This window comes from Poecilia mexicana, unplaced genomic scaffold, assembly GCF_051168715.1.
Source record: "Poecilia mexicana isolate PSO_F unplaced genomic scaffold, ASM5116871v1 scaffold_16, whole genome shotgun sequence".
In the NCBI taxonomy this organism is placed as follows: domain Eukaryota; kingdom Metazoa; phylum Chordata; class Actinopteri; order Cyprinodontiformes; family Poeciliidae; genus Poecilia; species Poecilia mexicana.
The window spans coordinates 14,221,333-14,244,584 of NW_028263385.1; the positions used below are offsets into that span (position 1 = coordinate 14,221,333).

The 23,252-nt window shown below is 39.6% G+C and overlaps 2 protein-coding genes across 2 annotated transcripts; one reads left to right on the forward strand and one right to left on the reverse strand.

The window, feature by feature from the left end:
* Window positions 1-268: 268 nt before the first annotated feature.
* cdc42ep5 (CDC42 effector protein (Rho GTPase binding) 5) lies at window positions 269-5,008 on the reverse strand. The gene is made up of 2 exons (XM_014999690.2): window positions 4,708-5,008; window positions 269-4,060 (listed from the first exon to the last, which is right to left on the reverse strand). Exon 2 carries the CDS (start codon window positions 4,041-4,043, stop codon window positions 3,156-3,158), a length of 888 nt encoding a protein of 295 aa, XP_014855176.1. The 5' UTR covers window positions 4,044-4,060; window positions 4,708-5,008; the 3' UTR covers window positions 269-3,155.
* Window positions 5,009-10,672: 5,664 nt separating this feature from the next.
* On the forward strand, window positions 10,673-21,867 carry leng8 (leukocyte receptor cluster (LRC) member 8). The gene is made up of 16 exons (XM_014999685.2): window positions 10,673-10,734; window positions 10,853-11,007; window positions 12,632-12,752; window positions 13,397-13,525; window positions 14,400-14,477; window positions 14,722-15,142; window positions 15,255-15,426; window positions 15,495-15,665; window positions 15,852-16,100; window positions 16,188-16,346; window positions 16,827-17,121; window positions 17,492-17,593; window positions 17,693-17,761; window positions 17,847-17,976; window positions 18,060-18,267; window positions 18,467-21,867. The coding sequence occupies exons 2-16, from the start codon at window positions 10,967-10,969 to the stop codon at window positions 18,627-18,629; spliced, it is 2,508 nt and encodes an 835-aa protein (XP_014855171.2). The 5' UTR covers window positions 10,673-10,734; window positions 10,853-10,966; the 3' UTR covers window positions 18,630-21,867.
* The last annotated feature ends 1,385 nt before the right edge of the window (window positions 21,868-23,252 follow it).

The following is a 23,252-nucleotide window of genomic DNA, read 5'->3' on the forward strand; positions in this document are numbered from 1 at the left end:
CAGCCGGAGCCGTGGATCTCTGCAGCTCATCCACGGTTGCCATCGATTTCCAGTCGTGCCTTGTTTTTATTTTGTAATGTCGCATTCAACAGAGCTCTGAGATTTGTAGGGCGTCGTTTTTTAACTTGACTCTGCTTTAAACGTCTCCACAACGTGCTGCCTGACCCGTCTGCTGTGTTTGTTCTCTCAGAAACCTCTGAGCTCTTCACAGAACGGCTGGATGTGTGTCGAGATTAAACTGGACACAGGTGGAGTGCTTAACATCTCATGTGGTTGGATGAACTTTATTTTATTCAGGGGTGTTGTAATAAACTCAAATGCACGCTAAACATTACAGATTTTTATTAATTTAGAAAGTCATGCATCATTTTCCTTCCATTTCACTCGCGCACGACTTTTGTTGATCAAAAACTCAATGACACATGCTGATTGTGACAAAATGAGGAAAAACTGAGTGAATCATTTAAGGTGCTGCACTAAAATAAGAACACAAGAATCATTTAAGAGAAGAAAATTGTTTTGTGGCGCAACGTGATATCACACTGCACTACAAATAAAGTTACATAACTGTTCATTTTTAATTGGAGGTAACACTTTACAAGGCCTTTCCTTTCTTTGTGGCAGGAAACCTGGTATGTAGCCACCCCAGTCAAAGTACCTAATTAAAATAGCAGACTCCTAATAAAATGTAGAGCAGTTTGAGAAAGCATCCCAATCCCTCATATTACCCAAGCCTTGCATCAGAGAGGCAGTCAAAGCTGGTGCCAATAATAACTTTGTTTTGCTGTAATTTTTTATTAAACCACAGGGTAACATTTGAGGGGTTTTTTTTAAACCAGCATTTTCAGCAGAAAGGTAAAATGGTATCTCCCTTTTACAGCATTTTGCAACGAGCATTTAAGCCGAGAAAATTACGCAAGCAAAAAGTACAAAAATACACAGTTTGTCCTGATTTATGAGCGACCTTTAAATCCCATGATTGTTTTCCTCTAACTAGAAAAAAAAAAAAAAAAAAAAACATCGCTACAGCCTGAAGGTTAGCTTGGGGAGTTAAAAATAAAACCATCTCAGATGTGGTTTTGGTCGGAACCAGAAAGCCTCACATTGCCAGATATGGAATGTGACAAATTCACAGTAACTCATTATCAGCAACGCCTCTGTGGGCTGCAATGCTAAAGGCAAGGAGGCTGTTCTAAACACGCGATGCAGGACAAATAAGACAAGGATATAGCACAGTATGGAGTACAATTAGGCAAAGGATACAAGTCCCTTTAAGGCACATATAGGTAAAGGCCCATAAACACAGCGCCGACTGCGTACAGACTATAAATTGGATATAAAAGAGTAGATTTAATCATAACAACCTGATCCATTTATCCTGAATCAAACTTTCCACAGAGCTTCAGTCTGGCAGCAAAGTTTCCAGCTGAATGAAGCGGATCAAAGTGCTACAAACTCTCCGCTGTTTGAGTGAGCAGATGATACAAAGTCTTGTTACCTATACCGTATTTTCCAGTTGAGCAACATGTTAACTTGTGCACCTTCGTTGGTTTATTTTAGCTTTACATTCAGATTGTTTCTGCTTCCCATTCAGCTGTAAAGTGGTAAATTAAGGAATATGTTGGAAATACAGTATAAACCGGATCTCTTTACAGACGCTGGACAAAGAGACTAACTTTTTTTCCTTCATTATCTGACATTAAATCAGACTAGACGTTTTTTTTTTCTGCTTCAGATTCAGACATTTGCATACATTTCCTCAGTATTTGGCTTCTTTAAACAAGCAGTTTGCTGGAGTTTGGGCCCATTCTTCCTCACTGAACTGGTGTAACTGAGGCTTACACCTTTTCAGCTCTTCCCACTAATTATACAATCATGGCTTTGTGATGACCACTCCTGTGCATTGACTTTCTTTTCTTTCAGCCTGTTTTTTTTTTTTTTTTTTTTTAAATTAGGCGGTTATTGTTCATTTGAAACACCTATTTGTTCCCAAGCATTGACCTTTTGGTTGATGTCTTGAGATGCTGCCTAAATGTTTCCACATGTCGTTCATTTCTCATCATGCCATCTATTTTATAGATTAGTCTTTCCTCCAGTAAACACTCTTACATCATACTGTCACCTCCATAATTCAGCCTTGCAAGCTTCCACCTTCTTCTGTAATACGTTACGATGCTCATTCGGGCCAAACGTTTCAATTTTAGTTTCATCAGACCACAGGACATTTTTACAAAGAGTTTCTTTATCCCTCAGGGCTTTGGCAAACTATAATTTAGCTCTTTAAATGGGAACTATTACGCAAGGTTCACATTTTGTACTTCTATTTTGGTCTCAACTGTTTCTAAAAAGAGCCTAAGTACTTTAAAAAAAATGTCCAGTAAAACGTTAATGTTCCCTGATGTCTGAAAAATTAGCTGTTTCAAAAATCTTCTGAATGTAACGTCACAAATCAGCGGCTACTGACCATCAGCAACCCCACCGAAGCAAAGTCCGTTACCTAGCAACCCCAGCCAAAACCAGCCCATTGCCTAGCAACCCAAGTTGAGTTCCAGCACCTTTGGTCAGCAGGGTTTACAGCTGTATGAGCTGTACAATGTCAACTTACCATCCAGAAACCACTTGTTGCATTCTCATTGGTTATACAGGAGGCTCTACTTCTGCTTTTCAAAGCTGCACGATTGAATAGTTACGCATCCGTTTTCTGCCATTTTCACGTGTAAACATTGATTTTTGGGTGGCGTGGCCAGTAGCAGCTTATTTAGATTTAAAGCGACAAAAGGCCCTAAAACAGCTCATTCTGCTCAAAATAGACAGAATTGATGAGACTAAAATCTCATTATCTAAGAATGATTTTGTGCAAAAAATTTAATAAACATGTTTTGTATAGCACATTCATCTACTCTAAGCTGATCAAGGGACTGTTTTCACTGTGAATTATAATACTAATTTGATCAGCTTCAGTCAAAATCTCCACATGGCTCTTTTTAAAAGCCATTAAGCCATTATTATCAACCAGTTATTAAAACTGGAACGAAATGGTTTGATTTAATGTCAGACGGTGAGAAAAGAGGTTATGTTTCTTGTCATGGTGTATGTAAATATCTGGCTTCGACTGTATTTTCAAACTGTTCACATGGAACGTGAATACCTGTCCCCTATAGACCGATTTCATCATCGGACTCGTCTTCAAATGAGTAGCCCCGTCCTTCCTCCTCCTCATCCTCCTCTGAATCAGTCTCTGAGTGGACGTCCTCTGACCTCCTCCTGTCCAGCTCGGTGACCCCGTCCGACCCTGAGCTGTGCGATGAAGAAGGACTGGGAGGCAAATCTGCGTTGTGGTTGCTCAACTCGGGTTCTCCCGCAGGACTCTTCCTCCTCCCGCTGTCGTCTCTCACCGGGCTGTAGCATCCCAGCTGATCATCGCCATCCTCGTCATCGTGGAGGTCGTAGGTTTGACCCTCGTCCTCTTCAGATGGCTGGCGAATGATCTCCTCTCGCTTGTCGCTGAACCTCACCTTGGGTTTCAGCCCCCTGGACTTCAATCCGTTCTCGTCTGGTATCCTGCCGTCTTCATCCAAGCCGTTCCCGTTCACGGACGTCTCCACGTTCCCCCTAATCGTCTTCGTTTCCACTACTGATGTGTCACTCTTTGGGCTGAGCACGGCCTCCCCGTTGGAGCACAGCGACAAACTGTCCATCACCCCTAAAACGTCCCCAAGGATAGACGGACCCAGATCCAGATCCAGGTCCAGGTCCATGGTCAAGGAAGACACGGACTCCGAGTGCTGGAGCTGTGGGCTCTGTGGAGCATCCTCCCAAAGGTGGCCGTGGTTCACCGCTACCTCCGGGTCAGCAGCCGGCAAGATCCCAGAACCACTCAGCTCGGAAGTGGTCGGACTGGGACCAGCAGTGGACAAGAAGGAGGTGTCTCCAAAGGCGTCGCCTCCCCTGCCGATGTGCATGGTGTGGCGAAAGTCCCCCAGGGGGGCGGAGATCATGGTGGGGTCCAGGCGGTGGGCCCGGGATGGTTTGTGGAGTGGCATGGCTTATCAGGGGAAAACTGTGGGTGGAGAAGGAAAAAGTAAGGGGAAAGAAGACCGAGCTAAATGAGACATAACACACAGACACTTCCTGATAAGACGCGGCTGAGTTGTGTAATGCAGTATGGGAAACCTATGAGCCTTTTGGCACTGGTCCGGCTGTGAAGGCCATGCTGAGACTTGCACTTGAAGCACACTGTGCAGCGTTAGCACATACTTTTCTCTGCCCTCAGGGCTGCTTGAAGACAAAAACAAGACTGTAACCTTCTCTACAAAATAGAAGACATCTAAACGTTTTACAGTCGTGAAAAAAAGGAGGGAAACCCCTAAAATAGCTTAAAAAATAGTTAAAACTGTAGGTGTGATCTTGAACTTATATCTTTCTTATAATTAATAACCTAAACATAACTGACGGACACTGTAGCGTAAAGCGGGAGTGGGACTGAGTGAGTTAATATATCAGTAGAGGGGGCTTCAAGGCCCAGCCCTCTGCTGCTTTTTAAGTTTCCTAACGCTTCAAAACATCTATAAATCACATAAACCGATTCTAAAGCACATAAAATTGGTCTTAAATGTATTAAGAGAAACGTTTGGATCAACACAAAACTCCGCTTATCGACTGAGTTAACCAAGATTTACTTAGAGAGCAATTAAAAAAAAAACTTACTTCAAATTGTTTGTTTTTCTTTTTTCTTGGCTCCCGCTGCAGTGTCCACCTTTTTCATTTGTCTTTTCGCTTTCCTCTCCTCCTTCCCAACTTTTCCCTCGCTCTTTTCTCGCCGTCGTATGCCTGTGTGAGTTTTTCTTTTTCTTTTTTTCCTCCTCCTTTCCAAAGGGATGGGCATGGACTGAGGAAGTGACGCGACAGTTTTTTTTTATCTCTCTCTTACTGGTAAGAGAGAGGAGCCGCAGCTGGATTAAACCGGGTTTTCCGGACAGTTTGAAGGCACTCAAACGCATCACAGGGCTGTTAAATCAGTGCGTAATAACTTTATTTAGGTCAGAGTCTGTTTTTTTTTAACTTAATCAAATATATTTATTTATCCCTTTTGGATCCCTTGGTATTTTGTTTTTTGTACTTTAATATTTTATAAAACTTTGCGGTACATTCGTAAATACACACAATTTGACCAGGTTGAGTATTTTTTGTGCTAATTTTTCCATCAAATGTCTTTTAAATTGAACAGAGCATTTGGTGCACCCTTCATTTTCTTGTATTGTTTTTAATACACTGCCACTGCAATTTGATTTCTGTTTTTGTTTGATTTCCCCATTCTCAGTGTTTCCCTTAGTTTGTTTTCCACTATGTCATTTTTTTTTCTTTTTTACATGTTTTGAAGTCTACGAGTTTGTATGTATTGGACAGCAAGAAAATTTACTTTTTGGATTTTTTAGCAACTTTGCAGAAACAAAACGGATCAAATTTAATGTTTTTGACCCTAATAAAAAAATCTAGTTTGGAACTGGAGTTAGACTTATTTCACTACATCATCACCTCTGATGAGGTCAAAGATATTTATTATAAAAAAATAAACAAAAGACAAAGTATATTTAGACATTTTTCCATGAAGATCTCCAAAATAGCAGTTTTGTTTGTCCAGCGGAAACACATGGTGGACAAAACAAAGAGACCTCTGGGATAAAACATTAGAACATTGCATTGTCCCTTAACATAGAAGGTGATTTCCCTGATGTCCATTCATTTAATGAAAAGTGGCCTAGATATAAAAATAAACTTGAAAGAACAATAAAGTTGTAAAATCATCAGTTATGTATGTATTGTTATTATTCATTGTTAATAACGCCCAAAACTTCATAGTCACTTTTTATTGTAAAACCACAAACGCATGCATTTATTTACATTTTAGTAACAGAACATGGAAAAGTAGTGCAAAAGAGACATGATTTTCAAGAATTTTTACAAATAAAAATTTGAAAAGTGCTCTGTGTATTTACATTTAGACTTCATTACTCTGGAGTCCAGTGTGAAAGAGCACATCAGACGAGTTTAGGAGAAGTTAAAACAGATTTATAGAATAAAATAATAATCCAAGGTTTGTACATCTCACAGAGCTCTGTTCACACCTACCAAGACATGGACAACCTCTAAAGAGCAATTATTTTGCTTTATTGTTATTTTGAATATCATATGGTGTTTTAGAACAAAAATACCTTTTAAAGAGAGGTAATGTAAACATGTACTGAATTGAAGCATCCCATATTTTAGAAATTGAATTAAAAATTTGTAATTTTCATCATAATAGTGAATCACATAGTGAAAAAATACATTTTTCACTATGTGAAAAATGTATTGCTTTTATAATTAGCACCATTCTGTTTATGGATGACCAAAACTGACATAATTTAAATTAAAATAAATTGTTGATCCTCCATATCTGTAATGGAAGTTTTAAGCAAATATAGCATAAAACAAGGTAGAATTTGCCTTTTTTTAAGCTTCGTATGTTAAAACATTCATTAAATCTTTATCACTTTGGGCCACGGTTCTAAAGAGCCCCGTGTGATTTCAAACTGCAGGTTATGTGGAAAACAATGACTGCTCAAATCTGCTTAGAGTTCATTGGGGAGCGGAGAGAAGGAAGACATAGGAAGTCCTGTTTGCAGCTTCCAATAGGCTGTTGGGGATGCTGCAAACATGTGGAAGAAGGTGCTCTGGTTAGATAAGACCAAAACTGAACTTTCTGACCCACAAGTAAAAGACTGTGTGTGGAGGAAAACTGCACATTTTGCATTTCAAACATTTCCTTGTGAAACGTTGTGGTGGACCCATCATGCTGTGGGTGAACTTTTCTTCAGCTGGGAAGTAAAAGTCAGAGTTGTTGGGAAAGTGGATGGAGCTAAATGGGAGACAATTCTGGAATAAAACTTGTTAGAAGCTGCAGACGACATGAAACTGGGGTGGAGGTTAAACTTCCAGCAGGATAAAAATCTCTTAATACAGCCAGAGTCACGTTGGAATTGATTAGATGTACTCATGTGTTAGAGTGGCCCAGTCAAAGTTCAGATCTAAAACAAACTGAGAGTGAGTTCACTCTTCACTCAATCTGACTTAGACTTCTCCAAAATCTACTGAACAGCTCTTGATTTAGCTGCAAGACTGATGCATTTTTGCATTTTTTTTCTTTTACTTCACTCTTTGTAAATACATACCCGGATATAAAATTTAACAGTATTTCCTTCTTCTTTTTTTTTTTTTTCAAAACAGTACTCAACATTCCTAAAAAATACTAATTTGATTAAAATATTAATTCATACTTTTTGCACCCATTTGAAGCTGCATGTTGCTAAATTAACCTGCACTGTGTGTGAATATGTTATTTAAATTAAAACATCCAAAAGATCCAAAATAAAATATTTGGGAGAGGAGGAACTCGGTGTCAGTGGGTTCCCCAGATCTCTTAAACACAAATATGCAGACTGTGATTAGGCAACACAGGCTTAGCAAACACATTTAATTACACTGTGAAATATTACGAAGGACTGGAGCAAAAATAAACTGCAATTATGTTGACATTCATGGAACGCAAGTCGAAGACGTCGAGGTTTTAACACGGCCACACCTAGTTGACTACATGTTTTTAAAGGGTGGCTGCTTCATATTTAGTTAGCTGTACCCTTTAGCCAAAATGTTTTTTGGAGTACTGAGAAGAAGATGTGGAAGTGGGCCAACAATTTGAGAGGTTTTATTTGTCTATTGTCCTGTGCTTTCAAGCTTCCTTCCATGGGTTAAAGAAACAAAAATCCCAGGTATTCAGACAATGGTACTGGGTGTTGAGTCACTGTTTGTTGGATCCTGTAGCAAACACTCAGCATACTTGTGTGATGATGTAGTCGACAAGACAACATCAACCAGTCAGTCATTCACACGTTGTCAGTCACTGTGAAACAGGCAGGAAATTAAACGAAAGCTGCTCCACTGAAATCAGACAGCGCTGCTCCCACAGAGGGCATTTATAATAGTAATTATACATATATACTTACATACTCAACACACGATAACAAATGCAGAGCTTAGGGATCTGATGGTAGGAATATTTCTTTGTTGGATTTGGCAGAAATTAAGACAAGTATTTCTGCAGCTACATTTGGCATGAGGAGTTATAAATGACTTGAAGGTTTTGGAGGATTAGTGTGGGAGAGACTCTGGCAGGAAATGACTCCCCTCCCTGTGACACACACACACACACACACACACACACACACACACACACACACACACACACACACACACACACACACACACACATATCCTGCAGCTGCACATGCTCCACAGGAAGGCCATGAGGGAGAAGAGCGCTACAGAGCTTTAAACAACTGGCTCTTCTCACTGTCATTCAAAAGCCTTCAGTTATTCCATATCTTAATATTTATATCCCACTGTTTCTAAGTGCAGCTGATAGTTCTTGGGCCTTTTCGTTGTCTTTTTTTTAATATTGACAGATTTTTTTGTTCAGTTATTATAATAATAATGACATTTACTTACAAATACATTTTACTCTGACTTGATAGATTTCGTCTTCCTTTGTCTCTTTTTCTTTTTTCACTTTATTATTGTGCATTCTTGATGTTATTAGAGTTTCATTTATTCATTCGCTTTTGAATTTTAAGTTTTTTCATTCTTGTTAATCTGGTATTCGGAAAAACAGGTTTCAAATATGAATTTCTGAGAAGTGTAAACTTAAATTATATGTTAACTAAGACACAAACAATTCTCTCCTCCAACAGTAATAAAGAGTTAGAAGAGAACCAGGACTGGCGACTGACCATGGGAGGTCAAAGTTTAAGAGCAGAAAGTACAGGTCTTTGTCCTTTTTCTACTTCCTGTTTGAGGGAAAGTATGTGTATGCAGGCTAGTCATTCGTGAAACACAAAGTTTAAACTACGTTTTTACCATAGATGAACTTACTTTGGACAGTCGCCACTAAAAGCATTTTTATTATACCATTAATTACCCCTATAAACGATTTCCACATAAAAATATTAATTAAGCACTTTACTAATCCTCAAAAACAGTTAAATGGAAGTCATAAGGCATGTTTCATACACTACTACAGAGTCAATATTTTGCAAAAAAAAAAAAAAAAAATACAGTTTAAAACTTTAATTCACCTTAACTGTGGCTCATATAGTCTTCAGAGATTTCATAGCTAATGGTTTATTAACTGTTTATTAATCATTTTGAATGTGAGACTGACTGACTTTTCAGTTTTATTTATTCACATAGATTTCCCGATTAGATTGGTCCAGATTTATCTTCTCCAGATTTATACATCAGATCATTTTCAATTATGTTCACACCTTAGTTGTTAACGTAAAGATAAGGTCTTTATCAAATTCCTGCCATGGTTCTTGCTTCAAAACTCTCTACAAGAAACAACAGAGGCTAGGATGAGGCATACACATAGAAGCTGACCCAACAAGTGGAGCCATAACACTAGTAAGAAGTACCTGATCTTTTATGCTTTTCATAATTTCCTACTCTTTTCATTCACCTTTTCCTTCATAGCACAAACTGGAAATTTGTTAAATAAATAAATAAATAAATAAATAATAATAAATAAAGAGGAAAATGATCAGCATTATTTAGGGAATAAGTGTCTAGAATGTGTTGCTATTATGTACAAGTTCACATCAATACTGATTTAAATGCAGGGTGTGTTACTGTTTTTATACGTCTTTGTGCCACTTTTAACTATCAAATATGATTTAAATCAGTATGAATGTATTTGAAAATGTTTAAAACCAACGTTTTTCTTTGTTTTCCCACAAATAGTTGGGCTTTTTGGTCAAATTTAAACGGATTGGACCAAAAGATCACCAAGCTTTCTCTATGTTTTAGCAGTAGTTTAATTGTTTTCTCATTCTGCTGGGAGCTCACTCATTTACATTGTAAGTTTAACAGTGATGGTAAATTTGTTGCAAAACAATACTTTGAAAAGTAAAAACTTTTGTCATTAAATTTGTTAATTTAGCTCAGGTTTGAGGTTATAAAACTTCAAATGTGGATTTTAATTTGACAGTCGAAATTCAGGTGAAAATACCTGATAAAAAATGTAAATATAAACGTGTGATAATTGGACTGAAGTTTACCCCTGCTGCGCCAAGGTTTGCGGCACAAAAATATCCAACACAGTGGTTTAACTGTTAACTGAAACAATCTTCTCAATATTTGTCGTATAGGTAAGCTATTTACATAATTCAAAATAAAGTGGACAGCATTACTGACAACAGAAAAGAGAAAATATAGATATATAAAAGTACAGTCTCGCTTTATTATACTGTAAATCTAATGCTATGCTTTCCTTTCCAACACTGAACTTTCAGGTGAGTCAGTGACTAACTGAGACAGGACATATTTGGCTAAGTATACCCTGCGCCTGTCTGCTAAGGCATAACCAAGTCGCTTTATTTTGTTTTATGGGCAAAACAAGTAACAAATACCTTTTCAAAGAAAACATAAACTCTAAACTTGGTTGGCTAAGGGGGACGGGAAGCAGGACTTTATATGAGCGCATTTCGTGTCGCAGTTCTCCCTGTAAGACACTACGCTGGGGGAAAAAACAAAAGGAGGCCGTTGGGCGACTTGGCCAGTTTAACTTATCTGCCATTTTGTAGCTCTGTAGTTTGCTCAGACCGAGCTGTTCGTCAACGCAGAAGGAACAGATACACGAATGTCTGCTTGTTTTCTTTTAATTTACCTCTTGTGTTAGGGTGTATTAACGTTTATCTTCTTTGTATAGGTAATTGTATTCACGATCAACTGATTGTCCCCACTGTAATTTACATTTCAGGTTGGATTTTTAGTGTTGTTTACCTTCTGAGGGATTTTAGAGGAGCTAAGGCTAACGGCGTTAGCCTAGGTTTTCTGGTTAGCTCTCTGAAGCTAACGGCTAATCTGTAGTGAAATGGCGGCCAACACGGCTCAGGCGACCGCTACATCCAACTGGTAGGTCACACTCTTAAAGCGAGAATGTTAATTTAGTTCATGTAAATGTCGTTTGATGAATATACATCATGTCTTTAATGTGTTTCGTTTTATTTCAATACCGGTGATGGCATTAGGTTTATGCCCCGCATATAGGAAATTTGCGGGGTTGTGTGTAGGCCGTTGATACGGCTAACGGAAGCGAAATAACTGTAGCACTAGCTACAGTTATTTCGCTAAAATGTAACTTAAAAAATGCAATGCATTAAATGTTCTGTATCTGACAGTGTGATGATAGGTCAAACATATGCTGGGTTAATTACGGAGAAACGCGATGCTTGTCAGTGTTTTTAAAAATGAAAAGTTGGATGCATCCCAAACAAAAATACGAAAATAAAAACGTATTTTTTGTTTCCATAAATTCTAGGATGTTGCATTTCTCGAAAAATGAGGTGACAACAACTAGAAAGCAGATGTGTACCGTAATCTAGTCCACGTTTGAAGAGATAAAATATCGTAGCTTTTGAGCTGGGCCAGTCCTAATGTATTGCTGATGCAAATACTGAAATTACCCTTTATTGAACTCTCATTAATGAATTCACAAGCTAGGTTTAATATATTGTGCTTTTAGTGTAGAATAATCTGGTCCAGGTTTAAGGTGTTTTACTCAAATTTTTATACTAAAGCAGATTAAAAACGCTCAAGGCAGTGAAAATATTGCCCTTTAACAATTTCCTGAATCCGGATGTTAGATTCCCAAGCCAAAGTGTCAAACGACTTGTGCAAAAATGTAATTTTGATTACTGTAGAGCAAGATACCAATGAAAAATAAGATACCAAAGAAGTCTCCCTTGTGCTTGCATAAAACAGAGTGAATCAAACCATACCAGTGTATATTGCTAACTGGAGTTGAGGGAAAACAGAATTGGATTAGGACGTGTTTAAGCTATGAACAGGAATTGTATACCCAGTAGCCTGATTTGGTTCATAAAATGCAGCTGCAGTCACTAATAGTTGTATACCTACAGGAACCTGTTGAAAGTTCATTTGTATAAGTTAAAAGCTAAAATACTTTAAGAATTTCTTAAAACATTTAAGTCAAATTCACAGCTTCATCATGAACTATGTTTATTTTAGAATTAAAATGATCACTGGTAGATGACGTCTTATGATTTGCCTTTAATTTTTTATCTTTTTTATCATCTTTGCTATAAAATATGTATGTTGTACTTTTATGACTCTTAAAAGCTGCTAGATTTCAATGGTGTATCTGAATAAAATCCATATTTTGTTCATGTCAAGCTCCAGTCCTCGAGGGCCAGGTTCCTGCAATTTTAAGATTAATCTCCACATCAGCACAGCTGAATCACATGATTAAGTCATTGACAGGACTATGCAGAACTTGAGTGGATGAGGGACATCCCAGAGTTGCAGGACACTGGCCCTCCAGAACTGGAATTATTCATCTCCTGATTTATAACTAGCTCCTGACCTGACATGTTTGGGTAAACCCTCATCTGTGGGGTTATTTATTATGTTATGAAGACATTTTGAGACTTTGTTGTCCTGATCCAGTTAGTTTTTGAATTCTAGCAAAAATATCTGGCAAACTCATCCCAAGTATTTGTATCTTTGTTGATGGCAGGTCCTATGGCCCTGCTGCAGATGGCCATGTTCATGAAAATCCAGAATGGGAAAAAGCACGACAAGCACTTGCGTCAATCAACAAGACTAAGAATTCACAAGATAACAGAAACACGGCCGAGGTTTGTGCTTCATCTCTGTTGCATCTTTTTAGTTGCTGTTTTTTTTTTTTTTGTTTTTTTTGTTTCACATGCAAGATTTACTTTAAGGTGTAAATCGGGCCTCATGTATTTGGCAAGAAGTGATGTGCAATTAAGATGCTCATTATCATGGAAAAAAGTTAAGAATTTATATTTATTTTGACAGCTATGTCCAATTGATTAAGTCTACAAAACGTCAAAGTTAATCATCATAATTTAAATCAATATATTTTATTATTGTGTACAGTGTAGCTATGCATTTTATAATGACAATGATTGAATGGTTTTAAATACTTTTTTATTGTCTATTTTGTCAGCATTCCAAAAGAAAAAATCAAATTTAAGTCCATATTGCCCATCCTTAATGTTAAGAGACATTAAATCAAATGGTTGCATCTGTCACTGTGTAATTTACAGCCTTTGCCACTTCTGATCATTAAATATCGATCCACTCTCAACTGCAGTTAAGGACATTACCGCAAATATGTCTTAATTAAGCTGTTCAGTATTTGTCCTTTGGGTTTTGCAAAAGCATCTTGTAGTTTACTTTCATTGATTTCTGTTCATATTAAATGCTTGTTTATTATTGTTATTACAAAAAGATTTTGTTGTGTTGGTAATTTTAGGCAGGCCAGTTTCAGGCAGCAGACTCTGCTGCTCTTCAGCAGCAGCAGTACTATCCATGGTACCAGCAAACTCAGCAGCATTATCCTGGATACACATACCCCTACAACTACTACTACCCCATGGGACCTGTGAGTACAGAGGAAATAAATTGCTCGTAGATTGTGTTTAGCAGGCTTATTTTGTACCAACAAATTGGTGTATTCTATTTTTTATGCGTCTATAATCAGAGTAATGGGAAACAGTTTTTCTAATGGCTTGTAGTTTTGTTAAAACACTTGGCTCAATAAAATACTGAAATAGACTTTTAGTTTTACACTGTTACCATTAAATAAAAGAAGCGAAGTTAGCCATTTGCCTGTTAGTATCTGCCAAACTCCCCATTTTTGTGGGGAGATTGTGACATACGACTTTTAATCTTTTGCTCTGACGGTGCTGATCAGTGAAAGGGGAACCGATATGTGCCTGGACACAATTATGGTGCAACGGGTTGAATTTGTTTTTATCCAAAGCTGTACATCCTACAGTGCTATTTTAAATATACAGTGTCGGGCTACACTTAATTAAAAAAAAAAAGTGCAACTGTGATATTATTGTGATTGCATAACTGCATCCAGACAGGGGTGGGCAACTCCAGGGCTCGAGGGCCGGACTCCTGCAACTTTTATATGCATCTCTACTTCAACACACCTGAGTCAAATAATGAGGTCGTTAGCAGGACTCTGGAGAACTTGACTGCACTTAGGAGGTGATTCAGCTGTTGGATTCAAGTGTGTTGGACCAGGGAGACATCTAAGAGCTGCAGGACACCGGCCCTCGAGGACCAGGATTGCCCACCCCTTATCTAGTAGCTTGTCATTTATTGCACCATTAAACTCTTCAGAATCAATGATCATGTTTCACAGCTTGATAAGATTTGATTGTTTAGTTGAAACGATACCTCTGGTCTTCAGTAAAATAACCGACAAAAATATGTCAGAGTTCCTGTTGTTTTCTCTCTTTCAGTATGGCACTGCATACCCACAAAATCAGTACGGTGTACCTCAAGGAGCATATCCAGGAACTCCAACTTCTAATGGACAGGTATAGAGTGTATTTTTCTTTGAAGTAAAACTTTAAATTACTTTCAGATGATGAGTTGTGGTAGTGACTGTTCTGGAATCAACAAACACAAATACGGATCTTCTGACAAAGCAGTCAAGATATGATTCAATTCATAAATTAAAATAGAAACAAGTGGATTTTTCTTTTGTTTTTGTTATCGTTGTTGTTGCTTGATGCACAGTTGTGTGGAAGTTTTCCTGATTCTACTGTTTCGTTTTCACAGCCTCCCCCTGTGCCTGGAATGGAAGACCAGACCCCAAACTACTCCCAACCACAGCCCCCTCCACCCGCCACCCCCCAGCCTCCCCAGAGCCCAACCACCTCAGAGAATCCCCCGCCCCCGCCACCCTCACCTATCCCCCCTCTCCCCAATTCCCAGTATGCCCCGCCTGCTTCGCAAAACTCTTACAGCACCAACAATAGCATGTCATACCCGCCCAGTGACCCCAACCAAATGCAAGTGTACAATCACTCCCAGGGCAGACCAAACTATGGCCAGAGTTTCCAGACCCCGAACTCCTACCAGCCTTCTCAGAATAATTCCCAGCAGCAACAGCTGCAGAGTCAGTACTCACCTGGGCTGGGCCGCGGAGAGGCCAATAAAAACCAAAAACCAGGACAGCAGATCTGGCACCGCATGAAACGTGAGCTTTTCCTTTTCTCACATTACAGCTTCCCCATCGTTAGTTTTTAATGTTGCTTTCTTGGAAGGAAAACGGAGATAATTGTTTGCCTTAAATGTTTTTGCTCTCACAGAGGCACCAGGAACGGCACCGGTTAAATTTAATATTTCCAAGAGGCCCTATCAGGTTCAGTGTTCCCCAGTCTCCAGTCAGGCTTTCCAACCAGGTGAGCAGCCCACTGGGTTAAATCAGGCTCCTTCCTCACCAGCTACTGCCAGCACTGCTCCCGGCGCAGCCCAGACGAGGTCAGACCTGCTTCACTCGCTCTTTTAACAACCAGTTGAACTGGTAGTGACCTTAAATTCCTCTCCAGGCCCCAGGACTGGCCCCAAGCGATGAAAGAGTATGTGCAACGCTGTTTCACCGCCTGCGAAACGGAGGAAGACAAGGATCGTACCGAGAAGGTGTTAAAGGAAGTCCTCCAGGAGCGGCTGAAGGACGGTTCCGCCTACACAATTGACTGGACCCATGAGCCATTACCAGAGTGAGTTAGTTCTGGTTTTGAACACCGAGATTGTTAGTAGAGGCTAATTACTGCCAGGAAGATGTTGGTTTTATTTTCTTTTTGGTTCTGACCAGTCTTGTGAGTTAATTGCTCTCTTTAAGGAGGTGTTGTCATAGCCAAGCATCAGTAGAGTTTTGTCTGAAGCTGGCCTTTTGTTTTCCACAGATTAAAGGTAAAGCAGTCTCGTTGGGAAGCTGTTCCACCCCAAAGAACATCAGATAACTCCATGATACGTGGAGGAAGTACAATGGGGGCTGCTTCCAGGAGCAGAGGAATTGGCCACAGGTTAGGTAACTACAGGAACATTTTTTCTCAAAGGAGTCCGTCGTCTAGTTCATCGCGATCCTCCTCCCGCTCTCCTTCACCGTCACACGGCCGACACAGAGATCGAAGCAACCAAAGACACAGGCGCAGGTAAGATTCAAGTCTTTCCTGCTTTGAATACTTGAAGTTTCCTGTCTGCTGATTGCTAAAATGTCTGATGTCTACCGGCCTTTCCAGTGATTCTGGCTCCCAGTCAGACAGCAGCATGTCCAGCGACCTGCAGCCTCAGCTGTCAAGACGCGGACAGAAAGGCGGACGCGGTCGCGGTAACGACAGGGACAGGGGACGTGGAGAGAGAGGCAGAGGAAGAGGAGGAAAGGCCAACAGAGGAAGACGGTAAGATGAACATCTCTAGAATCTACTAGTCTTTGATTTATTTATCATTCCTGTTTTTAAGTGGTGAATAAATATGATATTTGGGGCTCTGCTTTGTAAAGCTTTACCATCTGATACCAATTTTCTCTTTAAGATCTATAATTAGCAGCCCTTCCTACTGTGTGTTCGAGAGTTGTTTAGTTATGAGCATGAATTACTGTAACTACTGTAGTGTAGTTACACCACTTTGACAAAACGTTTGTTAGGCACAAATTGACATCCTGTGGTAAACCTCTGCTTTCCTTTCTTCTGTAATGACATCCACACTGAAGAGTGTTGTCGTTAGTAAAATGTAGTTGTGTATAGAGATTTTGTTCACTGATGGGACAAATAATGAGGTTTTAATCCGGGGCAGTCGAGCTGAAAAGCACTAGCCGGTCTCTCAGTGGATCTCTAATTTGCCCTTACAAAGGCTTTATATTTTAAAAATGTTTCTTTTAGGAACATGGATGATTCAAATGCAACTGTTGGAAAAAAGAGGAAAGGGGGAAGCGCTGGAATGGATTTCCATGACCCAAACAGGGAAGCTAAGAAGCAGAGCAGAGCAGCTCGTTTTCAGAAGCAGCTCCGCTCTGAGCCGCTGGTTCTCTCCATCAACTCCCTGGATCTGCCTGATGGAACCCAGGAGAGCCTCAGCTGGGAGGACTGCCCCATCGTGGGCTCATGTCAGGACATCACCAAGCCCTACCTGAGGCTCACCTGCGCCCCCGACCCTTCCACTGTCCGCCCCGTGCAGGTATGTGGTTCAGAAGATGCCAACACAAATTCCCCTCTCAGGATTTACCCATAGATTGGAGAGTTTGTAGTTTTTGGTCTATAGTAGTTTCATTTATGTTTACTTGAAAATTGATTCCACTGAGACTAACACATTTCTACATAACTTCACATCATGTTTAAACTAGTGGGGTTTTTTTTTCCAATGTCTGACCTCGAAGAAAAGAAGTAGTACGGAGCTTTTTTTTCTTCATGAAAAGCTCTTTGCTGCATTCGGTTGTATTTCTTCTGCATCTTCGACCTGTTCTTTTAAAATGACAGATTTAAACGTTGACAACGTTTAAATCTAAAGATCTCACCTTTGAACTGTTTCTGTTCTTGTCTTCTGTCAGGTGCTCAGGAAGTCCCTGCTGGCTGTAAAAGCCCACTGGAAAACTAACCAGGACTACGCTTATGCATGTGAGCAGATGAAGTCCATACGACAGGACCTCACGGTGCGTTCAGTTAGCCTGCTGTCATTTTAGTCTTAAAATTTAAAACAGAAAAAAATGTCAGCTAAAAAAAAATAACTTTTGATACTGTGTCCCTGCCAGGTCCAGGGCATTCGGACTGACTTCACAGTGGAAGTGTACGAGTGTCACGCACGCATCGCCCTTGAAAAAGTGAGATTTCTTTTGTGTTTTTGTGTATGCACTTATTTTTTTGGTGTGTTTTCTAAGCTCATCTTATTGCTGATTGGACTCTTAGGGAGATCATGAGGAGTTCAACCAGTGCCAGACTCAGCTGAAGGCCTTGTACAAGGATAATCCCTCAGAGAATATTGGCGAGTTTACAGCTTATAGACTGCTGTATTACATGTTTACTAAAAACTCTGGAGGTAAGGTTGCTTCTTTTGTGTCATAATTGGTCTAAAAAAGGCAGCAGTTTTCGGCGTTTTCATGTCGGCCACTTTCCCTCCAGATCAGATCACCGAGCTGGTGTACTTGACTCCGGCTCTGCGGTCGGATGAGTGTGTGGCTCATTCTCTTGCGCTCCGCGCCGCCTGGGCGCTGGGGAACTACCATCGTTTCTTTAAGCTCTACCGGGAAGCGCCACGCATGGCTTCATATCTCATTGACAAGTTTGTAGAACGAGAGAGAAAGCTCGCTCTTCGGGCCATAGTCAAAACGTGAGTTATGCTCCTGAAATCAGGGTTTTCATTGACTGTAAACCATAATGATGGAAGTTACAAAAATGAACACTTTAAATGCACCACTCAGCGAGTTTGACTTTTTTTTTAATGTTATTTATATGGCTTCGCCCGAGTATTTCACACTGTTTAGCTGACATGTCTTCCTCTCTCTCTCTCTCTCCTTCTCTGTTCACAGATTCAGACCCGACCTTCCTGTTGAATATGTGCAGAAAACTCTGGGCTTTCCGTGTTTAGACTCCTGTATGGCCTTTTTAACTGGGCTAGGCGTTTCATTCGCCCCCTCCGACCCCAAAAAGATAGACTGCAAAGCCAGTACAGCCTGCTTGGCTGCTTCTTGAGGGAGGGATAGAGGGAGGTGGTAGGGTGACCTTGTTGAGGGAGACAGAGGGATCAGCATAGATCCTTACTTTCTTTGCAAAGCCCTTCAGAGTGTAGAAGCAGGCAGTAGTATCCATATAGATACTCACTAGTACACTCACTCTTTACACATCCAATCAAGAGATTACCTTGTCTTAGAAAACAGCAGATTAATAATAAAAGAAGAAGCAAACACACTAATCGGGTTGAACAGAGGGGACAGTTTTATACTTGGGTTTAGATCATCTAAGCATTCACATCTAGATCAGGGACCCTCATGGATCCTTTCCCTCTCCCCTCACAGATTTTAGTGCTAACAGTGTTTTGTTATGTTTTTCCTTCCTCAAGTCAACAGCTTAAAGACCCGAAGATCCAAGTCTCAAACGGCTCCCCGTCAAGTCGTTCTCTGCCCTCTGGAGCCTGCAGAACCGCCCCAGTGCGGCTGGTTGCTCGCAAAGACTGTGAGAAGATGGCGGTTCTTTCTCAGGAAGAAGAGCTGGTGGTTTGTATGTTCCCGTCCGCCTGTGGCGTCGACCTGAAAGAAAAGGACTGAGGCGTGAATCGCTGCTCCTGAGCTTCTCCTCGGATGGGTTCTAACACGGCAGCGCTGCAACCAAGTCCCAGTTTGAGGAGCATTGACTTTATTTCTCATGAGCGCTCATCAAGATTAAGAAGCGGATCCGATCGACCACTGGATGAGGTCCTGCTTCCCTTGGCGTCAGGTAAAAGGTCCTGCCGGCGTCTGGAATCCAGCACGTCTCCGTTCTGCCGGACCTCAGCGACGAAGCCTTTCTGCATCCATCGGGACGTTTTAGCAGCCGTTCTACAGAAACGCCGCTACGGAGAATCTGCATCCTGACAGGGTCCGCCAAGGAGAACCGACTGGTTTGTATGCTGCTCTGTGTCTGCAACGCTGGTAAGAAAGAGGAACTTCTGGAAGGAGCTGGATGGTGGCACAGCCGAGGCGTCTTCACTCTTTGGTTTTGTTTTCTTCTTCTTTGGACAGCAGTATTGGCTTTTCTTTCATAGAATGGCAGAAGAATTATGAAATGTGTCAGGGTTCAGGGAAAATTCACAGATAGCTTTTTTTGCACAATAAGGGTTCTAATTATTTAGTAATGTCAAAAAAAAAAAAAAATTGCAGCACACGTGCACTCTACTGTCTGAGAAGTGCATCACGTAGTTTGCAAAATAAGTTTTAAACAGATGTGGACAGTAATTTAAGAGTTCAGTGAACCAAGTGCAGATTAGTACTTTTGCCAAACTCATTGTTTCTATGAAATTTGTAAAATAAAAGTTTCAACTAATTAAAAAGTTTAAAAACTTGAACTGTAAATGGAAGATCTGTCTAATTGGATGTTTTTCACTTTGTCATGAAATGTTCAGCAATATTTAGGGAGCTTTATATTTATATATTTTGTGTTTTTTACCATCCAGAATGCCAGTAGTTAGTTCTGGTGATGGAGAACTTTGAAGCTCTAATTGGGTAAAGCTTTGTCTCATTATTGTGGTAAATGGACCCCAGACCCAAACATCAGATGTCTTTTGCTGTTTGTCACATGATTCTGAAGCTCGTCTCTCCTGCTCTCCTACATGGGAAACTTCCGCTCAGTATTATTGATTATGGAATGATCAGAGCAGACGTTAACCTCGGTGTATTAACTTGTACTGCAGCAGGGGTAGTGCGGGCTTGTACAAGCTCGATAAGAAAAATATTGTAAATATTGTCATATTTGGATTATTTTTTTTTTTTTTATTTAAACAGTTTTGTTGTTTACTCCTGGGTAAGTTTGAGAGTTCCTTTATTTTCACAAATGATTTATGCAACTTGCTTTCAGATGTGTGTGGGGTGTTTGGTGGTTGTGCTGCACGTTGTGGCGATTTTTACTGCAGTGGATAAGAAATCAAAATGCTACGCTCCAAGATGTGTGGGAAATCAGTAATAAGTGAATGGGTCGCAGTAATTTGATCGTTGTTACTACAGATATTTTTGACAATGATTTCAACTTGTCTTTTCTTTCCCCCTTCATCCACCCTCTCCTCTGCCCATCCCTCCCCCTCCTCCCGCTCCCCGTTCCCACGCACCGCCACGCCTCTCGTTCTTCAGCTCGTAGCGCTGCTGCTGCTGCTGCATTGCAGGAGCACACGGAGTGAGGAAGTGGGTGCACCTCCAGAAGGCTGCCGGAGAGAGTGAAGCTGTGAGCAAGTCCTGATTTGACCTGCCCACACAGCATCCATGCAGCTGGTTGAAAACAAGGGAGCCTCTCCTATCGAAATGTATAAACATGCCCTGCTGCTGATGTGGTTCTTTGCTGCTAATCCAAATATTTAAGATGTTGGGTTTTGGTTTTAAAGATGATGACCTGTGAATGATCCTGTTCCGATGGTTTCTGTTTGTCCAGGTGCATTTGCTCTGTTTGCTTAATCTGTGTACAATTATTGGTTTAATTTTCCTTTTTTCTTTTTTGTTTTGTAAGATTGAAAGAGTTAAGTTTGAAGTCTAATTGAGATCCCTTATCTAAATGTGTCTGGACATGCAGAACGTTGATTTCTAAGTTTAGGTTTCTGAAATGTGCTCATAGGATAAGAAACGACTTTCATCTGTAACGCTTGATGTAAAGTTTCTACACAGGTTTTTCACTTGTGCAGATCTAAGGCTCAGTCTAAAGAGAATCCATCCCTTGATGACTAACTGAACACATTTTCATTTATTTTTTTTTCTAGTCAGTCATGTTCATGTTTTCATTTTTTTTCTTTTTTGCTCTTTTGTTACTGTATTCCTTCATGAACTCCTTACTTGATCCTTGACACAAAGATCTCTTCTCCCTCTTGCTTAGTTTTTCATTTTCTTCCATTTCTTCCCAGCTGGTCCGTTTAGATTTATTTCCTTCCTTTCACTCTTTTTCCTCACCCCTGCATGAAACTCTCTCCTCACTGAACGTCTAACCAGTATGTCTCTCGTCATTCTTCTCCCTTTTTTTATGTCGAATTTGTTTGTGAGCATTTGCTGTGTGCAACTTGTCACCCTGACTAGTAAGTATTGTATGACATCTGCAGTGCTTTGATAGTTTAAGTTGCAGCGCACTAACAAGCTGGAGGTTTATCTGCAAAGCCCCTCTCCCCATTTCCCCACTCCTATACAGATCTGAGAACGTTGCCGTTTTGTATATATATTGTGTAAATCATTTTTGAAATAATAAAAGTAAAGAATAAAAGGTATCTGGTCCATGTTTTTTTATTGAAATATGGATGAATTTTTTTATTGAAATATGGATGAATTTTTTAACAAGTAATGACTTAAAAGAAATCTACAAGGATAAAGAAAACCGAGTTATTCAGAAGAGAGAGAAATTTAATTTAGTGAAAAGAGGAAAGGAAAGGTCGGCATCAAAGGTTTTCTAATGTTCTACTGTTGTAAGAAGAGATGAATATCAACAATAAATTAATGCAAAAAAATCAAGAAAAAGATGCTTTATGCTTAGGAAAAGGAAAGAAATGCATAAAAGAAAACGGACCCTGGAAAAATTAATCATATCCTGTAAATTTGAGAATAGTTTATTAGGGAGAGTTTAGAAAAAAAAGTAAAATGAAGGAAGAGAAAAAACATCAAAGGTTTCAGTTTCTGAAGCTTTGTGCAAATGACAGTGAAACAAAATTAAAAAAGACTGAGGATCTTTTTTTTTGGTGGTGAATCTTACAAAACACTGAACACCTGTTCTGGTGAAAACGTCTTCCTCTTTTATTCGAGTTCCACTGACTAAAACAAAAAGTCTTCATTTCTCAGTGGGTAGAAGACAAAACGTGTTCAATTTTGGTTTCATACTAAATCTTTGCACCTATAATAACTCCTGCAAACCAAACAAGCTGCATTAGAATGTGTGGAGATCTTCACAGGCCAGGTAAAATGGTAGAATTACATTAAATTTGCCTTATTTGCTGTTAGAACAGCTAAAATGATTGAAAAAAAACTAAAACCACTTCACACAATAGTGTGAAAACATTTTCTTACACAAGGATTTTTTCGATTTTTTTTCTTTCCTGTCACTTAAATGATGATGGTCTGAGTAAATACTAGAAACTTTTTTTTTTTAAATTTGGCAACAGTTGAGTCACTCAACACTTTATTAGGTCCATTTACTTTTTCTTATAGTCATGTTGCTTCCTCCCCCCCTTTAATTCAAATTAAATCATAATTTTAAAACTCCTTTTATATTTGCTCAGGTTGTGTTTGATATTAAAAATTATTTCAGTCTGAAATCTGTATTTTTTCGACTGCAATAGCTTCTAAATATATATCCTACCAATTAGCTCTGTGTTTTTCATTGGTGTTTTTGTTATGTATGATAATGTTGTCGATGTGGTTTCTCAGTCCTCATTTATTTTCTCTTTTTCTGCAGGTGTAGAAGCAGACTTTCATGTTGCTCCTTCCCTCTAGTTTTATCTTCCTCTTTCCTTTTTAACTTTTTATCCACCTCTCCTCCCTTCTTTTCTCCCCTTCTCTCTTTATTTTACTTCTTGTCTGAAAGCTTTCACGCTCTGCTGGTGAAAGTAAATCTGATGGTCAGGACACATAAAAATAATACTAGAGAAAAACTTAAATAAAA

Bases quoted from the DNA above. Each gene is read 5' to 3' on its own strand.
- leng8 (XM_014999685.2), top strand. From the start codon at position 10,967: ATGGCGGCCAACACGGCTCAGGCGACCGCTACATCCAACTG. The intron at 16,347-16,826 runs GTAAGATGAACA...TGTTTCTTTTAG, and splicing joins AAGGCCAACAGAGGAAGACG to GAACATGGATGATTCAAATG. The intron at 18,268-18,466 runs GTGAGTTATGCT...CTCTGTTCACAG, and splicing joins CTTCGGGCCATAGTCAAAAC to ATTCAGACCCGACCTTCCTG.
- cdc42ep5 (XM_014999690.2), bottom strand. From the start codon at position 4,043: ATGCCACTCCACAAACCATCCCGGGCCCACCGCCTGGACCCCACCATG.